Source organism: Chroicocephalus ridibundus, chromosome 4 (assembly GCF_963924245.1).
Source record: "Chroicocephalus ridibundus chromosome 4, bChrRid1.1, whole genome shotgun sequence".
Lineage (NCBI taxonomy): Eukaryota > Metazoa > Chordata > Aves > Charadriiformes > Laridae > Chroicocephalus > Chroicocephalus ridibundus.
In genome coordinates, this window is record NC_086287.1 from 91725020 (window position 1) to 91741753 (window position 16734).

Consider the following 16734-nt stretch of genomic DNA (forward strand, 5'->3'; position numbering starts at 1 on the left):
TTTAAGGTGTGTGCGTGGCTTTTGTTTTTCCTCAAGTATAAATTCTACCCTGGGAAACTCAACAAAATTGCTAGGTAGCACTTTCACAAGGTGTAGAGAGCGTTCCCCAGGTTTCTTGTACAACTTCTTGAAACTTTAGAAGCGTCCCCGTTTGGCGTCGAGATGGAACTGAACTTGGAGGGGAGAGGGAAGGGGAGAGATGAGCCCAGACCAGCTCCCAGCCCGTGGCCAGGACGGGGGGTCCCAGGGCTGAACGCCCTCGGCCGGAAGAGGGATTTGGATCCCTCCTGTATCCCACGGGAAAGCCCTGCGCGGTCCTTTAGAGGTAGACGCTGTTTTGTTCGCCTTCGACTAAAATATTCCCTTCTTTTAGGCAGTTGATGTTTTCATTGAAAAGTTTGGTACAAGTATTTCCTTGATCCGCTTCCTGTTGCCTTCCCTGCTGCTGAAGACGGTAAAAAAAAAATCTATGTATTGTTTAATCCTTAATTTGATGATAGTGGTGTTAGTGCTTAGTGCGTCACTGGAGAAGTGTTGTAATTGTTGCCAGTGAAACGGCGCTAATTTTAACACGGATTGTCAATAAAAGGTTAAACTGCGTCTACTCTCGCCAAATACTGGTCACTTCTGTAAGGTGACATTTAGAGAAAAAAAAAAAGTTGTTTTCTGCAAAGGCGTGGAAGGAACGTTAGCTGCGTTACTTCTACAGGTGCTGTGCTCCGATACATTCCTTTGGCATTTCTTTAAACTGCTGGTTTCATTTTGCTTAGAATGGCCCGACTGCCCAGGAGAGGGGTGCGGGGCTTCGCTGGAAGGCGGTGTCGGCTTTTCCAGGAGAAGGAGCCAGCCCTGCCGGTGCCTTGGGCTTCAGCCCCCTTGCCCCAGGCCCACCCGCTTGTGTGCTCTGCGCGAGTCAGGCGGCAATTAGTCGCTCTGGAGAAGACGGGAAGGTCCTTCACAGCCGCTTCCTGGAAGGAGCTGGAGGTGAGGTGTTCCATCACGGCTGTGGTCTGCAGGAGTTTGGTGTGTAGGGCATCGCGGTGGACGTGCGGAAACAAAATCCCTGCGGCAGAGCTGGGTGTTGGACGAGCAGTAAGACCTGCCGAAGAAAGCCCTCCTCGTTTCCCCTCTTGGCTTTTCTACCCTCCCATCGCACGGTGGAGAACTTGGGACTTTTCTGCCTGTGAATTGCTCCTGGTGCTGCCATTCCTGTGTCGGGAATGAGGGGGTTGCCGGGGGCTCCGGCGGGACAGAGGAGCATTCGTGGCTGGGGCGAGGATGTTCGGGGTGGTCCTCCTCCCTGCTCAAAGTTGGGTGATCTTCAGAGGGATGATCATCTGTGTTAATTTTATATCGTTACCGCAATCCTGATGCTGAGAAAATTGGATGGTATTTTATCAGTTGTTTTGGTTATCCACGTGCATAGTTTTTTTTTTTTTCTTCGATCAGCAAATTTTATTAGTATTTTCTGGTCTGAAAATTGTGGCTGAGACTCTTGTTCTTGATTTATTTATTATTTTTTTTTGGTGACATTCCACCAACTCTGAAACAATTTTCTGTCCAAAGCTTGTTTTGGTTTTGGCCAGTCGCTGGGAAAAGCTCAGCTCCTGGCTGCTCGCTGGGCACGGTGCCGCAAAGCTGGGGCTACCGAGGCAGCGTGCCAGGGGGCTGCCGGAGGGCTGGAGCTTCCAGGGTTTCCCAACGCGGGGCCGCCCCTGGTGGGAATTACCCCGGAGCCAGAGCTGGTGAGGCGTTGGTTCTGCTTGGAATCTGAAATCTGGAGGGAATTGGGGGTTGTTCCAAATAGGAAAGAAACCAGATTTTGAAATTACTGTTCCGTAGTGGTGGTTACGTCCTCTTGCTGCACCCTGGTTGAAGTAGTTTTCTCTACTGCAGAAATCCTTTCCTCCCCCCTTCTTTTCTTTTTTCCTGCCCCCTTCTTTTCTTTTTTCCTGCCCCCTTCTTTTCTTCCCCCCCAGGGTCCCGCGGTCGCTAACGGAGCAGCTCAGCTCCGTCACGGGGGATGCGGCAACTTCAGAAATGACAGGGCTCCACCTGGAGCGACACCTTGCTGTGATGAGCGGTTTCGAGCGGGGTCCAGCCCAGCAGAAATAGCTTAAAAAAGGTAAAATGGGAAGAAGGAGAGGAAGAAATGAAGAGTAGGATGAGAGAGAGAGAACTGGTGTACAATTAATGAGGTTTCAGTATTGTTCCGCTTACCTCTGCTTGCGCTTCTGCTGAGGTTCGTTTAGAGTTGCTGCACGTGTGAGGCATTAATATTACAGTATTTAAATTAGAGTTTAATCACACGTAGTTCTACCTTATGTAGGCTTGGTCCTGAGAACATCCCATTTGGGGTGTTTTGCTATCAGGAGGTTTTGGGTGTTCAGACACGCCGTTCTGCTTTCCTTTGTGGCTTTTCCTGTGCCCTGTGCGTTATCCCTTGGGGTGAAAGAATAGAAAATTAATTTGTATCATAATTTAAATTCTGGCGTACAACCTAAAGCTTTCCTGTTCATAGAAGACCTTATAAGTTTTCAGGATCAGAGAGGACAGTAAGGGAGGAGCTCCTGCTGCAGAAATGCAGTTCGCTCTGAGTCTGCATATTCAGTTCTAGTTTCACTTGACGGGAACAGGTTACAAACGTTACTAATTATTTAAAAAAAAAAAAATGGCAAGGAGTAATTGCCCGTTGAAATCGTCTCTTATTTTGAAATGGAAGTTGTTCAGATGGTATTAATCTTTGGATTTTTTTTCACTAAGGATATTACAAATGCACTTGTTGCTAAAATCTGTCTTCTGCAGTGTATTACTCAAAGGAAGAAGAGGAAAGAGTATGTGGCAACAGTCTGATGTGAACACATAACCACAATTTTTATTTTTCTGTATTAAACTCCTCCCATTGTTGCAAAACGAGGATTTTGCAGCCTTTTGATTATTGCTTTGTCTGCGAGTGATTATGTAAAAGAAAAAAAAACACACAACACCCCAGAAAACCCCCTCTCCCACGCACCATAAATCGGGTGGCTGTTTGCTGACGTTTAAACCGGGGTTTAACAAACAGTTTTTAAAAACCCGCACACTGAGACCTGAAGTTTTCAAAACTCGAAACTTTGGATGTCAGAAAAATCTTAACGCCGTCAGCCGGGGCTGGGCGAGGAGTGACTCCCTTGGGGGAAGCGGGGGGGGAAAGATCATCAAAAGCACGAGGTGGTTGGGGGTGGGGGGAGGTTGTGTGGTTTTTTAATTAAGAAACCGGGCTGTTTCCCGCAATATCCGCCGGTGACGCTGTCCCTTGGGCAGTGGGCCGGGGCCGCGCTGCAGCAGAGGGCAGTGGTGGCACATGGCACCTTCCCGGTGTCACAGCTCTAAAGCTGCTGCCAAAATCACCCCCCGGCCTTCGGGGAGCTCCCGGGCCGTCGGCAAAGGGGTTTGTCTTCATAAATGTCTTTTAAACCTCTCCCGTTTTGAATAGGACCAAAGAGTGCACCTTTGACATCCGGTGGCTGTTCCCAAGGTGTCCGGGGATTCCTGCAACTGCGGGTTTTATTCCAGGCTATTTCCAATGACCCGAAGGATTTGGGAAAGAATCTGTATTAGCAAATAACCAGACGTAACGGCTGCGGAGCTGGTGATTGCGATTCGCCTTCTCCCTTTGGGGTGAAATCTCCAAAAATGAGCGCTGGGTTAATATTTCTGAGCTCTTGCAGTCTGCAGATCTGTACAGGTTACTTTAATGTTTAAAAAACGTGTGTTTCACCATCTCTCACGGCAGATGTAACCAGGAAATGTGGTGAGCTGCAATAACAAGGTGAGGGTTTGGGGTTTTTTTTGGTAGTTTTTAGTGCACGTTTCGCTTGCGCTTACAGTCGTCACCAGCGCCCCCAAAATTCAGCAATTAATTTCTGAAATTGCTGCTTGTGTGCTTATTTCCCTGTCTTACTGACCTAATTTTCCACCTGGGCGCTAACGACACAGTAGAGAGTTTGGGAGGTGTTGTGGGGGGTATTTTTCTTGCGTATCAAGAGCAGATTAAGGGTTTGGGGAAATGTTCTTTACTGTGAGAAGGAGGAAAAGGAGCCGCAGACGAACCCGGGCGGTCGCAGTCCGGGCTGCCCCAAAACAGGAGAGCAGCGAGAAAGAATAAATGAGGCTTCACAGTGCCAAGTACTAGTTGTATTTGGGAGGAAATCTTACACCTGCCTGGCTTTCACTCCAGTGATTCAGGATCCCCACGCTGCCGATTCTTCTGCTGGAGCAGACGCCGTGTAAGGCCAGGCCAGCACCATGCCAGAGGGTCAAGAGACTGGAGCATCTTCATCCCATCCCCGCAGGGGGGGCAGGACGGACGCACCAGGGGGTTTTTGGCCACTTCTACCCCGCTGCATCCCCCTCCGGTAGAGACAAAGCCCGGCCGGGAGGGGGAAATGTAAGTAGATGGCGAAGGGAGGATGTGTTTCCCCCAAAGACCCCCATGGCCGTGCCGCTGCCTGCCCAGCGCCCGTCGGGCTGCGGGTCGTCTCCAGTACGCTCTCGTCGTACACGATTCCAGCCGAGTTTCCGCACGTTTCCTATCGCCACCGGCTTTGCTCCATCCCCGTTATTGCCCTTGTTCGCCCTCTGCTCTGGAGCAGGAGCCGGAACCAGCTGGTAACAGGAGTTTGGATTTGAAGCCTCTCGCTCCGCTCTTCCCTCTGCCCCGGCTCGGTGCTGTTACTCCCGAGCTGCCATTGGAACGGGGAATAAAGGGGAATTTGGTTGGAGCTGAAAATCAAGACATGCTGTCTGCGCGGTCAATTAGGAGGGCACAGTGAAATCTGTGTTTCTTCCTATTCATTGGCTATTACATTAAAAGCCTTCTCTCCTAATATATACTTACATATGCAGCCCGCTTTATGTGGCTTTTACCACATATGAAACGGAGACGTTATAATCAAGGCGGTAATAACGCTGAATGATTAAAAGTAACTCCTGATTGTTTTGGCTTTGGTCAAACGTATGACCTGAAACTGCTGACTTGAGACAAAACGAGGTGCATGAAATGTCTCGTTCCGGGCTGTGCCCGTCCCTAAGCACCGCCGCGCACCCCGTGGGACCTGTACAGTCAAACCCTACTGCTGCATATTGAAAAAAATACATGTAAAAATGCAAATCTTGGGAAAGCAGCGGGGTTGATGGAGCAGTCAGACAGCTCTGACCATCCTCCAGGGATTAATTTCCCGTAGGAATGTCTGTGGAGGTCACAAAATACTGGATTTCTCCGAGATCTGGAAATCATTTGTATGTGAGATTTCAAATGAGTTAATTTGACTTGCTGATAATTAGAGGGGAACGGCACCTTCCGAGGGCCGTGGCTCAGGGCTGTGGAGCTGCGTGGGTTCGGGGTGGCAGCCGGAGCAGGGGCACGACGGTTCTCCGCTGTTGGCCCTCGTTAATTTGGGGAAACCAGGAAAGTGGGGGCTGTGGCATCCTTCAGCTGATGAAATAAGCCTTCTGCAAGCAAACACAGCAAACTCATTGATCCAGCGTGAATCAGAGGAGCAAGGATGGGGGGAAAAAAAAGGAGAATACAGTGATTTTTAAAGCGCAGAACCTCCTGTCGGCCCAGTTCTGTGCGGTCTTTGCATTGCCCGTGTTGGTGGCAGCGCCTTTTTGGGAGCGAACTGCCCAAATTGCACGGAATCGCTCTCAGCAGGGCAGAAGTGCCAGGTCCACGTGGTGGCCCGTATGTTGCCGGTTCACGCACACAGTTTGTTTTGAAGTAAATAGAAACTCTTTGTAAATACAGCTGGGAGAAGGTGGCCGGTGGGGAGGAGCAGCCGGAAAGGGAGCCGTGGCCCCACCAGGGCTGGGACGGGACTGGTGAGGGCTGGCTCCCCCGTGTCCCACCTACCACTCAATTTCAAAGGTACAGCCCAAAAATGGTGCTGAAGGCGCACCTCAAAGGATGAGAATCCTGCTGCTTGTCGAAAAACTCTCAGGAAAACGGTGCGAGAGATGAAATCGGCAGCTACATCTTGGAGCTGACTTCAGAGGGGTTGCTGCCTTTGCTCAGTGGAGTCGCTCCGTCGGCCAAGGTTTGCTGCTTTGCTCACGGGCTGTTGAACCAGTTTGATAAATGTCATTCTGCTTTTTTGAGCACTGGCTGGGTTTAAGCAAGCCTCTCAGGGGCAGAATATCTTGTAAGCTTCCCTCTTGTAACGAGTAAATAAAACTGATTGGCGTTTTGCTCAAAAAAAGTAAATATTGACTGTTTAGAAGAATGGAATGTCTTTTTTTTTTTCCCCCAAGAACTTTGGCAAGAGGACTAGGGAGATGGTTTAGTGATGGCTTTTGTCGGAGTTAGGTTGATGGTTGGACTCGATGACCTGAAAGGTCCCTTCCAACATGGGTGATTCTATGATTCTGCGACAGCGGAGTCGGAAAAATCAGAGCTGCTTTGCTTGGATCTGCCAAAGCCAGGAGCTGCGTGTTCCCCTGGGTGCCCCGTCCGCAGGGGGACCCCCGGGGGTGGGTCACCCGGGTACGTGCCAGCTGATGTGCCAACCCCTCAGTGCCGCCGGTTGGGGACCACGAGGGACCCCCAGAGGTGGCGGTGCCTGGACCAGCTCGCTCCGGGCGCTCAGCACCGCAGCATCCTACCGCGGGCTGGTGTCCGGAGGTGCTGTAACGTACTCATGAGACTGGTTTATTTATTTATTCCTGTTTATTTACTTAAAGGAAAAAAAAAAAAAGAAAAGGAACTCGCAGCTTGTCTTTTGCTCAACCGTTTCCTTTCACGGTGATTTAAACCCGTGTTTCAACAGCGCAGGTAGAATTGCAGACGCAGGCACGGAGCTTGATGAGAAAGCCGGGGCTTTTTGGGCATCAGCGGCGTGGTGGAGGAGGTGAGCCGCGCCGGAATGGTCTCTCATTAACTTTCTATTTTCCTTATTCTCTGTAACTCCCTCTGCGGCGCCGGAGCAGCGGGGCTGAACGGCGGGTGTGCGCGGGGAATGGCAGCGCTGGGAATGAGAGCTTCGGGAATGAACCGCGGAGGGTGATAGATCTCCCGTTTCCCACAAAATAAGCGGGGGGTGGGGAGAAAAGGGGGCCTGCTGCCAGCCCTGGGGATCCCGCTTTGCCGTGGGGTCCAGCAGAGCTGTCCCAGCCCTGGAGCAGCGGGATTTTCCAATGGGGAGCGGGAAAGGGCTGACCTGGCAGCCGAGAGGAGGCAGCTGGCTTTAGTCCCTGGCAGAAAAACCCTACAACTTCTCTTGAATTCCCCCTCCCTCATCACCGGAGCCCCTCACCGAGGCGTTGTGGTCCCCGCTTGGTGCCGGGAGGACGCAGCGGTGCCCCCGGGATCCCGCCGGGCTGCGAGCGCTGCCCGAGAGCCGGCTGCAGGCGAGAGCGCAGCAAACCCTTTTATAGCATCATCCCCCGCTCTCCTCCTCTCCCCCACCCCGGGAGCTGCCTTACAGCCTTTCGGAGGACGGCCAGAACTTGCTGAGCCCCAATGACTTATCTCCAAACTGCTGAGATCCCAAGCGACACCCCTCTGCTCCGTGATCCTGCCTCCTTTTCGTGGTTTCCCCCCCTCCCCACTCCTTTTTTTTTTTTTTTTTTTTTTTATTATTACTACAGGCCGGTTGCCAAACAGGATGATCCAGGCTTGTCCTCTTTGCCTGGAGAGCATAAATACCACTGGGGAGCTCTGTGAGACTGCAGTTGGTACGAGCTGCTGAGCCGAGACCTCGCATTCCTCGCACCTCCTAAGGCTCATTTCATCCTTCCCCCCCTTCTCCTCCTCCTCCTCCTCCTCCTAGTTTCAATATTTCAGATATATAATTTATTTTCCACAAGCAGGCTCGGAGGTGCTACAATTTCCAGGGGACTTGGAAGTACCCGGCGAGGTGAGTGTAAGCTTTGGTCCCTGCTTCTGAAATGTGGGGTTTGGGGGGGGGGGTGTGGGGGGGTGTGCAAGAAATGTCCCTGTTTAAGGAGGCGCGGTTTTAGTAACTTCTCCAAAAAGTCGCCTGCGTGGTAGAAAATAGCACAATACTGCCTGAGCTTCCCTTACGTACGCTTTGCCGAGGTTAGCGCAAGATTAATAAACACCAATCTTGAATGAATGGGAGGAGTTTGCAAGTCCGGGAGTGGATTTCTACACGCGTAGAAATTATCCACGGGATGCTGTATCCGTCTCGGACGGCTGGGTACCCGTGGGCACATCGAGTCCGCCCCGGGAAGCCTGTGTTTGTGCAGCTCTGCTCCAAAGTCCTGTCTGAAAGGAATTTGGCAGCGTCGCCGCGCGTTGTGTCTGTTACCAGCGGGTTTTCCCTGTGGTTTCGGGTAAGAAACTCACCCACTTCGGTTCTGTGGGAGCGGATTGTAATGGAAGGTCCGGATGTTTTGGCCCGCGGCCCTGAAGATGCTGAATGCGCATTGTGTCCTGTGCAGACAATGTTGTGTCTTGCGTCAAGGAACTTGCCATCCCGCTTTTCTTTTGAAGCCAACGCGATGCCTCAAAGCTGGAAATGCGTGCATCTCGGTTTAACGGACGACCTGGCGTTTAACGCGTTAAGGATGTTGTGGCTTTATCACTGGATTTCTTTGCACAGGTTAAAAGCAGACCCCAGGCTGACTCAGCTTAAAAGGCTGTAACTCGCCCCTACTTCGCTGTTTTTGAGGCTTTGCCGGTATCCCCTGCTAACTCCTGCGTTTTCCTGCCTTGTCAGCTTGTTCCGTGGGTAACTCCGCAGGTCCTGGGATGTTTTAGCTGGAGATGTCACCCATAGCTAAGGGGTAGAGACCCACTCGTGCGCTTTTCCAGGGAGGCAGCTAAAGATGGATAGCTGTAAGGAGGGAGGTGAAGCGAGGACGTACCGCAGCACAGAAGTCAGCCCGCACGTGGCTTTAGCCGGCGGCGCTGCACGCCGGCCTTCGGATGCTCCCAGCTCTTCTGCTTTCTGACAAATGCAGGCACCGTCCATTAGCTGGGGAAATAACTTCCCAAAAATAACCTTTTCCAAAGTCCGGTGCTGCTTTTTAACTTCCTCAGCCCCCAGGAGAAGGCCTCCCCTTTGTCCCCAGTTTGGACAGGCTTCACAGCGTACTAAGGAGTCGGTTTCTGCTGACTCACTGGTTTCTGATGGCTCCCAGATGTTTACCTGGCACCAGTCTCAAGGGCCTGATGTGTTTAAAAGGGAGGCTGTGCTAACGCTCCTCTCGAACCCTTGAAAACAACAGCGGAGACTTCCTCAGCTGACTGTCAGCTGATAATTTTCTCTGAATAATGTCAAATCCCAACTCAGTCCTCCCCCGACGAGGGGCTGCCGATGCAGCCCGGAGGCACGGCCCCAGCTCTGCGGGACGCTTGGGCTGGCTGAGCTTTAACGCGCGTCCCAGCGGTTCGTTGCACCTGGGCACGAGGATATGAGGGGAGGCAAATGGCTGGACATCTGAAATCCATGAGAGCTTTCTGAAACGTGAGCATCTCTCTGCTGCTTTCAATTAATCCGGCCAGGGAGCTCCTTGCTCCCTGTCTCCCTCTGACCGCTCCATCCTTCCTTCGGATGCTCGGTGCTCCCCGCCTCCAGCCGGAGCGGAGGAAGGGACCTGCTCGCCCCAGGTGAAGAAGAAGATGGTGCCAAAGTGACCTCATTTTAGAGAGGTGCTCGTTATCCCCTCGCTCGCGAATGGGACGCAGGGAAGAACGTCCCGAGGAATAATGCACCATCTGTTGCAAGGTTTTGGCCGGGGCACGAAACCAGGCGCGTTGGTTTCGTTACGTAGCCGTGAGCGGGGCAGCTCCTCTGGGCTTTCAGATGTTACGAGCTGATTTTTTTTATTTTATTTTATTTTTTTTAATTTTATTTTATTTTTCGAGCTGCCCTTTCTGTACGTTCAGTGTTTGCCTCCGCCGGGCGGTGGGTACGGGCTCCTGTTCAGCCGAGGGCACCCGGCCAAAGGAGGGGGCACGGCTGCAGCGTGCTGAGCCCTCTGTTCCTGCCTGCTCGACCTCGGGGGCAGGCTGCAGTCGACATGGCTCGTCCTAAATGGCCGCATTGTAAACGGCCCGTGGCGGAGCATCTATTTTTAAACTCTTAGGGAAGTGCCTCAAAGTAGGAATTGTTTCCCTGAATTTGGGTCAGACCGTCTACAAAAGCGGCGGCTCGTTTTGCCTCCTCTCTCTGCCCCCTCCGTAGCCGGGTCAGAAATTTGGGCTCCGGCTCGGTGCTGGGGGGGGAGTAAATGCCGACAAACAGGGCTGAGCCAGAGGATGAGGTTAAAGCAGTATTTGTCCCGATGCCACCGAAACGTCCTGTCTTTTCAGCTGCGCCTGGAGCTGGGGACAAGGCGTGTGTGTTCGACTTGCTCCGCAGAGCAGGAAATAATGAGGAGCCGTTACCTAAACCCAGCAAATTACATTCCTGCATTGTTCCACCCGGGGAAAGGCTTAATGCTCTGCCTGGAGAGAGACTGAGGGCAGCTGGTTTTCATCTGCCTTAATGCAGTACAAGCAAGAAGCCTCAAACAGGGACTTGGTCTGCTTTACGTAGACAGACGGCAGGTTTTCAGGGGTTCTCAATGGTCTCGGATGGGTTTTTTTGGGTGTCCTCACCTGTGCGAAGCATCTTGTACTTGCCGCCGGATGCCGTTGTGCCGGCTCTGGGCAGGGGGGGTTCAGGACTTGGTCTCGGGGTGTCCGAATCCCGTGTCACTGGGCTGAAATGTCTCAAATAATTCATGCTAATCTGGGGTTTGTTTCCTGACGCGGCGCTAGGCGTGCTTTCAGCGTGCCTTTTAACAGTGCTGTCAAAACCGGATCCTCTCCCGGTGTTGAAGACAGGGATGGGGAAGCTTCATTCCAAAAGTTAGCTCTAAGGAGAGAGATGCTGTGCTTGCACCGTCTGTACGGATGCTTATTGCCCCCGGTGGATTGATTCTGCTCTGGTGGCTCTTAGATCCCACCTAAAGAGCGGCGGGTGCTGCAGAGCCATGCAGCAGCACATCTTTCCTTCCCTGAGTGGCTCGTGATCGACACAAAACCAGGCAAGACGCACCAGGCTCGTTAGACGGAGAAGTCAGGGCTGGGGAGAGAGGACGGGAGGAAGAGTTTGGAAGCGGCAGGTGGAGGAGGGAGCATGATGGAGCAAGGGAGGGGACGAGGATTAAATGAAGCCGTTCACACCTGGCAGTGACCGATTTGAGACCGTCTCCCCGAACTCTTAGTGCTGACAGCTACCGAGCGTGCATGGGAACGCCTAATCTTCTGGCCGGGAGGGAGGAGGGGTGCTCCGGCTCCTCTCCAAATCTGCCATAACTCCTATCGCTGGCCGCGCTCCCGCCCGCCGTAAAGCGACGCGTCAGCGAGAGCACCCCGGTGCGTCATTCGCCAGCGGGGATTTTGGTTGTTCGACGTTTAGGGTGACATTTCGCATAAACAGCCGCTTCGGCGGAGTCTGGCGGCTTCTCGGCTGGAGCCTGTCGGCAGAGCGGGGGCCCCCGAAACAGCTCCTGCTGATGCCTGACCTCTGCCATCTGCCTTGCTGGGAATTTTACTTTCCCTTTTATTCGCATCCATTCTCCGCTTTAGCGGCTGTGGGCAGAATAGCTTCAAATGTCTCCCCGTTCCCGCCTTCGGAGGGATGGAGCTGGGATTACTCGGAGCTGCTGGGCATTGCTGGGTGACCCCTGCGCCCTTGGTGGAGAAGGCATCTGCTGCCATGCCCGGGTGCTGCCTGGCTAATGCTCGCTCCCAGCGCTACGTCAGGGGGTTTCCCCACTGTAATAAACTGGGTCCCCATCACTTACGGTGACGCTCAGGTCTTCCTGTCATTAGGGTGAATGATAATTTGCTTAGACTGGTAGAACCGCTCTTTTCCAAGCAAAAATCTGGGTTGTGTGGCTTCGCCGCTGGGGGACCTGTGCACCGAGAGCTTCTCTGGTGCTGCTCTGACTGCCTGTTTCTCCCCAAAATCCAGACCCACGCTGAGCCACGGGACTCCCTGCAAGAAAACCTACCGTCGTCTTCGTCTCTGCTTCTGCTGGCTGTCGAGGAGGAGGCGGCATGAATCCTGCTCTGCCTTGGATCCTTCCGCTTGGATGTGTACTGCTCCTGACAAAGGCAGCCGAGTGCTTTATCTTGCCCAACTCGAGTCACCTGGAGAGCATTTTGAGTAAATATCAGGATGGGGACACTCACTCCAGATCCAAGAGAGCCATTTTATTCTCAGACAGGCAGGAGATACTGATGCTCCACAATAAATTGAGAGGTCAAGTGCACCCAGTGGCCTCTAATATGGAATACATGGTGAGTCTGGTTCTTGATACTTAACTTTATTATTACTTTTTTAAAAAAAAACAAATGACTTTGTTTCAATTTTCCTTAGAGTGCAAGATGTGTAGCAAATTTCCTCTAAAGTAAGTTTTTCTCAAGAGGTTTCCTGGAGCAGTTTCATTCCAGAGTGAATGATACTTTAGATCATTGGACTGTTTTGGTTGGAAAGGGCCACTAATGGGTCATCGGGTCCGTCCGCTGCATAGTTTCAGGACTGGTTCCATTATTCATAAACTAGCGTCTGGCCCAGCCCTGGATGCATCTCCAGTGATGGCAATTCCACAGCCTGCCTCAGCAGGTTCTTCCATTACCTTAATGTCATAAAAGCATCAAATTTTCCCTAGCGTTTAACCCACGTTCTCCCTGTGAAAGCTTTCAGACCGTTGTGACCTGTGTTTCGGGATGACACAGTCTGCTCAGAGAAACCTCTGATGGTCTTCGGGTTGCCATCAGCTACCGGCCGGAGCTGGAGGTAGCACCTGCCTTTTTTTCATACACTGATCACCAGAAATTATCAATGTGAGCCAAGCTGTCGGCTTTTGGTAGTTCAAGAAACCCAAATAAAAGTTTGGTCAATGTATTCTCCCACTTCAGAGGGACAACTTAAAAGTACGAGTATTAAATACGCCTTTACCATCCACAATTCAGATGAATAGTGTTTCTTCACCTGATGCCAGAGGCCCTACTTTGAGCTATTTTTGCCGTGCCACCAAAATACTGCGGGGCCAGAAAATGATGTAGGCAAATAATATTTTTTTTTTTTTTTTTTGGTGCCTTTTCCCAATGTGCAAATATAGTTATGACCAAAACTAGCCTGACTTCAACTGCGCGCTCCTGCTGACAGATTAAGCGATTAACGATTTGTTAAGGCCGTGTTTAAAAGGGTAAAAGAAATAGTACACCAAATGTAATATAAAATTGTTTGCCAGCTGCGCTGAAACGAGTGCTGCAAATGGAAAACCCGGCCTTTTGTGACTGTGGGGAAAAGGAAAAGAAAAGGGAGAGCCGAGGACAGTAAGGAAGGACAACTGCCCATCAGCTGGTCCCCGTGAGCCTTCACACCGCCGGCCTTTCATGCCGCTTTTGTCAGAAATCGCCCGCCTTTCTAAGAACCGGCGCTCTGTAGCTCTCCTTCTCCGCGGGCTCTCGCGTTACCCTGCAGGCGAGGCACTGCCAGAGCAGAGGTGACTTGATCGATTTCCAGAAAGTAAACACAAAGCATGAGAAAGGCAGAGGTGTTTTGGTTGGCTTTGAGGATCTGAGAGGGCTGCCGCTGCGGACTGTCCAGCGGCCCGCTGCTGTTTACGCTCGCAGCGTGGTTACGCTTTCATGTTTGCCTTTGCTCAGTGTGCTTTTCTAGTGGTTTTTATGGGCGATGGAGGGTAAATGAAAGGGCCTTATATGCTGTGAAGAAAGCAGCCGAGTATAAGATGGTGCTACTTGGAAAGGCTATAATCAGTCTTTCATGTATTCGTGTTTACCCAATATTACTTGGAAATGCTGCATATATTCTGAATGTGAATTTCACTTTAATCCTTTGTCCTGCATAGGACATTTCTCATTTGGCCTCGTTTAAGAGGACGGTCTGTCTTTAGTACCGTAGATAAACTTTTCTCTCTTCCTTCGGTGCCGGTGTGGAGCGTCACAGGCTGCTGATTTGGGGATAAGTTAGGTAGAACTTCTTCTTGCCCATCCACCTCCAGACGCTGCCTTGGGAAAGTCCTTTCTCCCAGCTCCAAATCTGAAGTATTTGAGTGATCTACAGTGGCAAGGGGAGCTGATGTATTCCAGAACAAGGACATATTTTCCTACTACAGGATGAGCTTTAGTTGGTGGAGGCTGTTCAATAAGAAAGTGATAACACAGTGAGTCCCGTGGCTTATCTGGAGATCAAAAGAATAATACACGTATGGGATAAAGGTAAAGTGGAGCGAAGAAATGAAGAAAGAAACAGTTTTGCTGCTGGGTTTGTATCATTAATGGAAAGCTAGCACAGGTATTTGGTGTTACCGGAAAAATGAGTGAGCAGTGTACATTTCCCTGACAAAACTGGTCAAATACAGAATTGTCTTAACCCTATAACAGCTTTGATGGACACTTTAATTGTGTGTTTGGACTTTATAACAGCAGTCCCAGGTGTGGATGGGCGCCAAGACCAAAACAAACTCCTTGGAAATGAAGCCAGAGTAAAAAGGACATAATAGTTCCTAAGACATCTTGACCTTTAAGATGGCTTAGTCAGATGGCTTTCAGCAGTGATGAAAGGCAGAAATCTTTCCTCTTGCGGAGGCCTCAAAAGACAGCTGGATAAAACGAAATTGTTCTCGGTACAGATTGCTGGAAGGGAAAGAGTTTGTTTTCATGTGCGAGGTATCTATCTTCCCGTTCAACCGTAGGGCGGTGACTCTCCTCGTCAGGATGGGCTGGTATTTCTGTGTGGGTTAGCAAAGCGTATCCACGCTTCCGCCAGGACATGGCAGTCCTGGACTCTCACGCCACTTTTAAAAAGTAAATTGCCAGTATTGCAAAAAGTCTGAGCTGGGGATAAAAATGAGAGAGTAACTCGGTCACTGCAACTCGGGTGCCTAGCGTTAGGTTTCCAAAGTAGTCAGGCTGAGCAAGCGGACTCTTTGTGGGGTATATTCTCATTGAACCTAAACCTACAAATTGTAGTATAGAGTGTGTGTGCCCTGCGTGTACTTAACATGCACAGTGAGTGCTGTACTTTGACAGGCCATTGTACATTTGTAGGAGTGACAAAGAGAGTCCATGTGCTGAATCTCTTGGAATTGCACACGCCCGAAGGCTTCTCAATGTCTGCTTGAGAAGGAAACTGAGCGTAGACGTACACTGCCCCCCTGGCTTCAGTAGTCTTCCTAGATACTGCTTTGAATATTGGCATAAAGAATTCTTGCAAGGTAGCTGGGAAAGTCTGAAATCTATTTTTTTTTTTTTTTTTTTGGGATATGTTTATTGCTCTGAAATAATTCCAGCCTCCTGACCGCACTCACATCTGAGAAGCAAGAGGCAAATAACTGCTTTAATTTAAATGGGATGGCTTTGTAATCTGACGCCCACAGAAATGAGCTTCTCTACTCATCAAGCACAAAGCCATGCAAAGATGTAGCTCATTCCCAATTGCCTGTTGAGTATCTTTTGTCCAAGTTCATTTATTTTATCCGTAGGCATCAAAGGAAGATGTAACGCATATGTTCACATCAATTTCCATTTAATGGCCTATTGCTCATAACGTCTCTGCATTAAATTAGGAGATCTGGAACGTCTCCGCCTTTGAGGCTGCAGGGAGTAATGCTCTGCTAGAAAGTCTGAAGTACTAGCAGCGCATAACGTCTTGGGAGAGATTCTGTGGCTTTTGTGTTGGATGGGAAGACGGATTGTGGCTGGTCATTGCCTGGTGCAGAAAGTGGGAGACCGCAAAAAGCTGTGTGTCTAGGCACAATTGCAATAGTCTGCTTGAACGGAGGTTTGGAAACGTGTGCGTGGTGGGTCAGATCCCGTACACCTTCAAGGAGCTGGAGAGCTGAAACGGAAAATGGTTTTATTCCCTCTGTCAGAGCTGCGTCCGCACGGGGTTTTGCAGACTGACATGAATTTGCTTGGCCACTGGTCAGTTCAAAGCCAAGCTAATGAGCTCAGAGCAGCTCTGGGATATTGTTGGAATTTGGGTTGCTGAGCATGCTTAATGATAAGCTGTTCTCGGAGGTCTGGGCTGTTAGCTCAGTTAGATGAGCTCATGTTTGCCTTGCGAAGATAGTGTAGACACACCAAGTTCCAGGAGACATTGCGTTTTCCTGTCGTTTTAGCCAGGGACATGCGGTCCCTCCCCATCCCTGTTATTACTGCCTGAGACTGCGTTCAGATACTTACTCAGAATGAGCACTTGATGTTTTTAAATGTGTTTGAGAGCCTAAATGCCCTCCAGTCCTCCAAGTGGGCTCTGGTGGGTCCTTTGATATGTTTGAGGTCAGGAGTCGCTTTTCTTCTGGAGAGGATGGGACTTGGACCAGCTGATTGTAACGTTAAGTGTCCAAAGAGGACGTAATCTCGCACCGCCATGTGAATGGGCTGGAGACACATTACAAGACCTCTCTTCCCTTTGGTTTTATTTGTAGGAATGTGCGGTAATATTTTAATCCCAACGAATTATCCTCTAAGGACTGTTCTGAATAGCTGTCAGGAATTACACAATGAATTCAGGGCACTGTCTACTGGGTCCAGCAAGTCTGGCCTTTAAAACAAATACACTCCTGGGCAATGGAGCCAATGAAGCCTGCTTTCCTATTGGCCTTTGTGTCGTGTTTGAGCTCTTGTTTGACTTACAGCTGGGTGATATTCAATGAAGACTGATCTCACACCAATGTCCTTCCCTCAGTGGGAACATAAACAGG

At 50.6% G+C, this 16734-nt stretch overlaps 1 protein-coding gene across 2 annotated transcripts in view; it reads left to right on the top strand.

The window, feature by feature from the left end:
• Nucleotides 1-7721: 7721 nt before the first annotated feature.
• The window catches only part of CRISPLD2 (cysteine rich secretory protein LCCL domain containing 2), a 31785-nt gene continuing 22772 nt past the window's right edge, over nucleotides 7722-16734 (top strand). The window contains exons 1-2 of one of the 2 annotated variants that reach the window (XM_063334746.1): nucleotides 7722-7895; nucleotides 11970-12298. In XM_063334746.1, the coding sequence (XP_063190816.1) occupies nucleotides 12056-12298 (243 nt within the window). In that variant the 5' untranslated portion in view covers nucleotides 7722-7895; nucleotides 11970-12055. Of the gene's footprint in view, nucleotides 7896-11691; nucleotides 11754-11969; nucleotides 12299-16734 lie in introns of those variants that run through there. The other variant, XM_063334747.1, reaches the window with a different exon arrangement.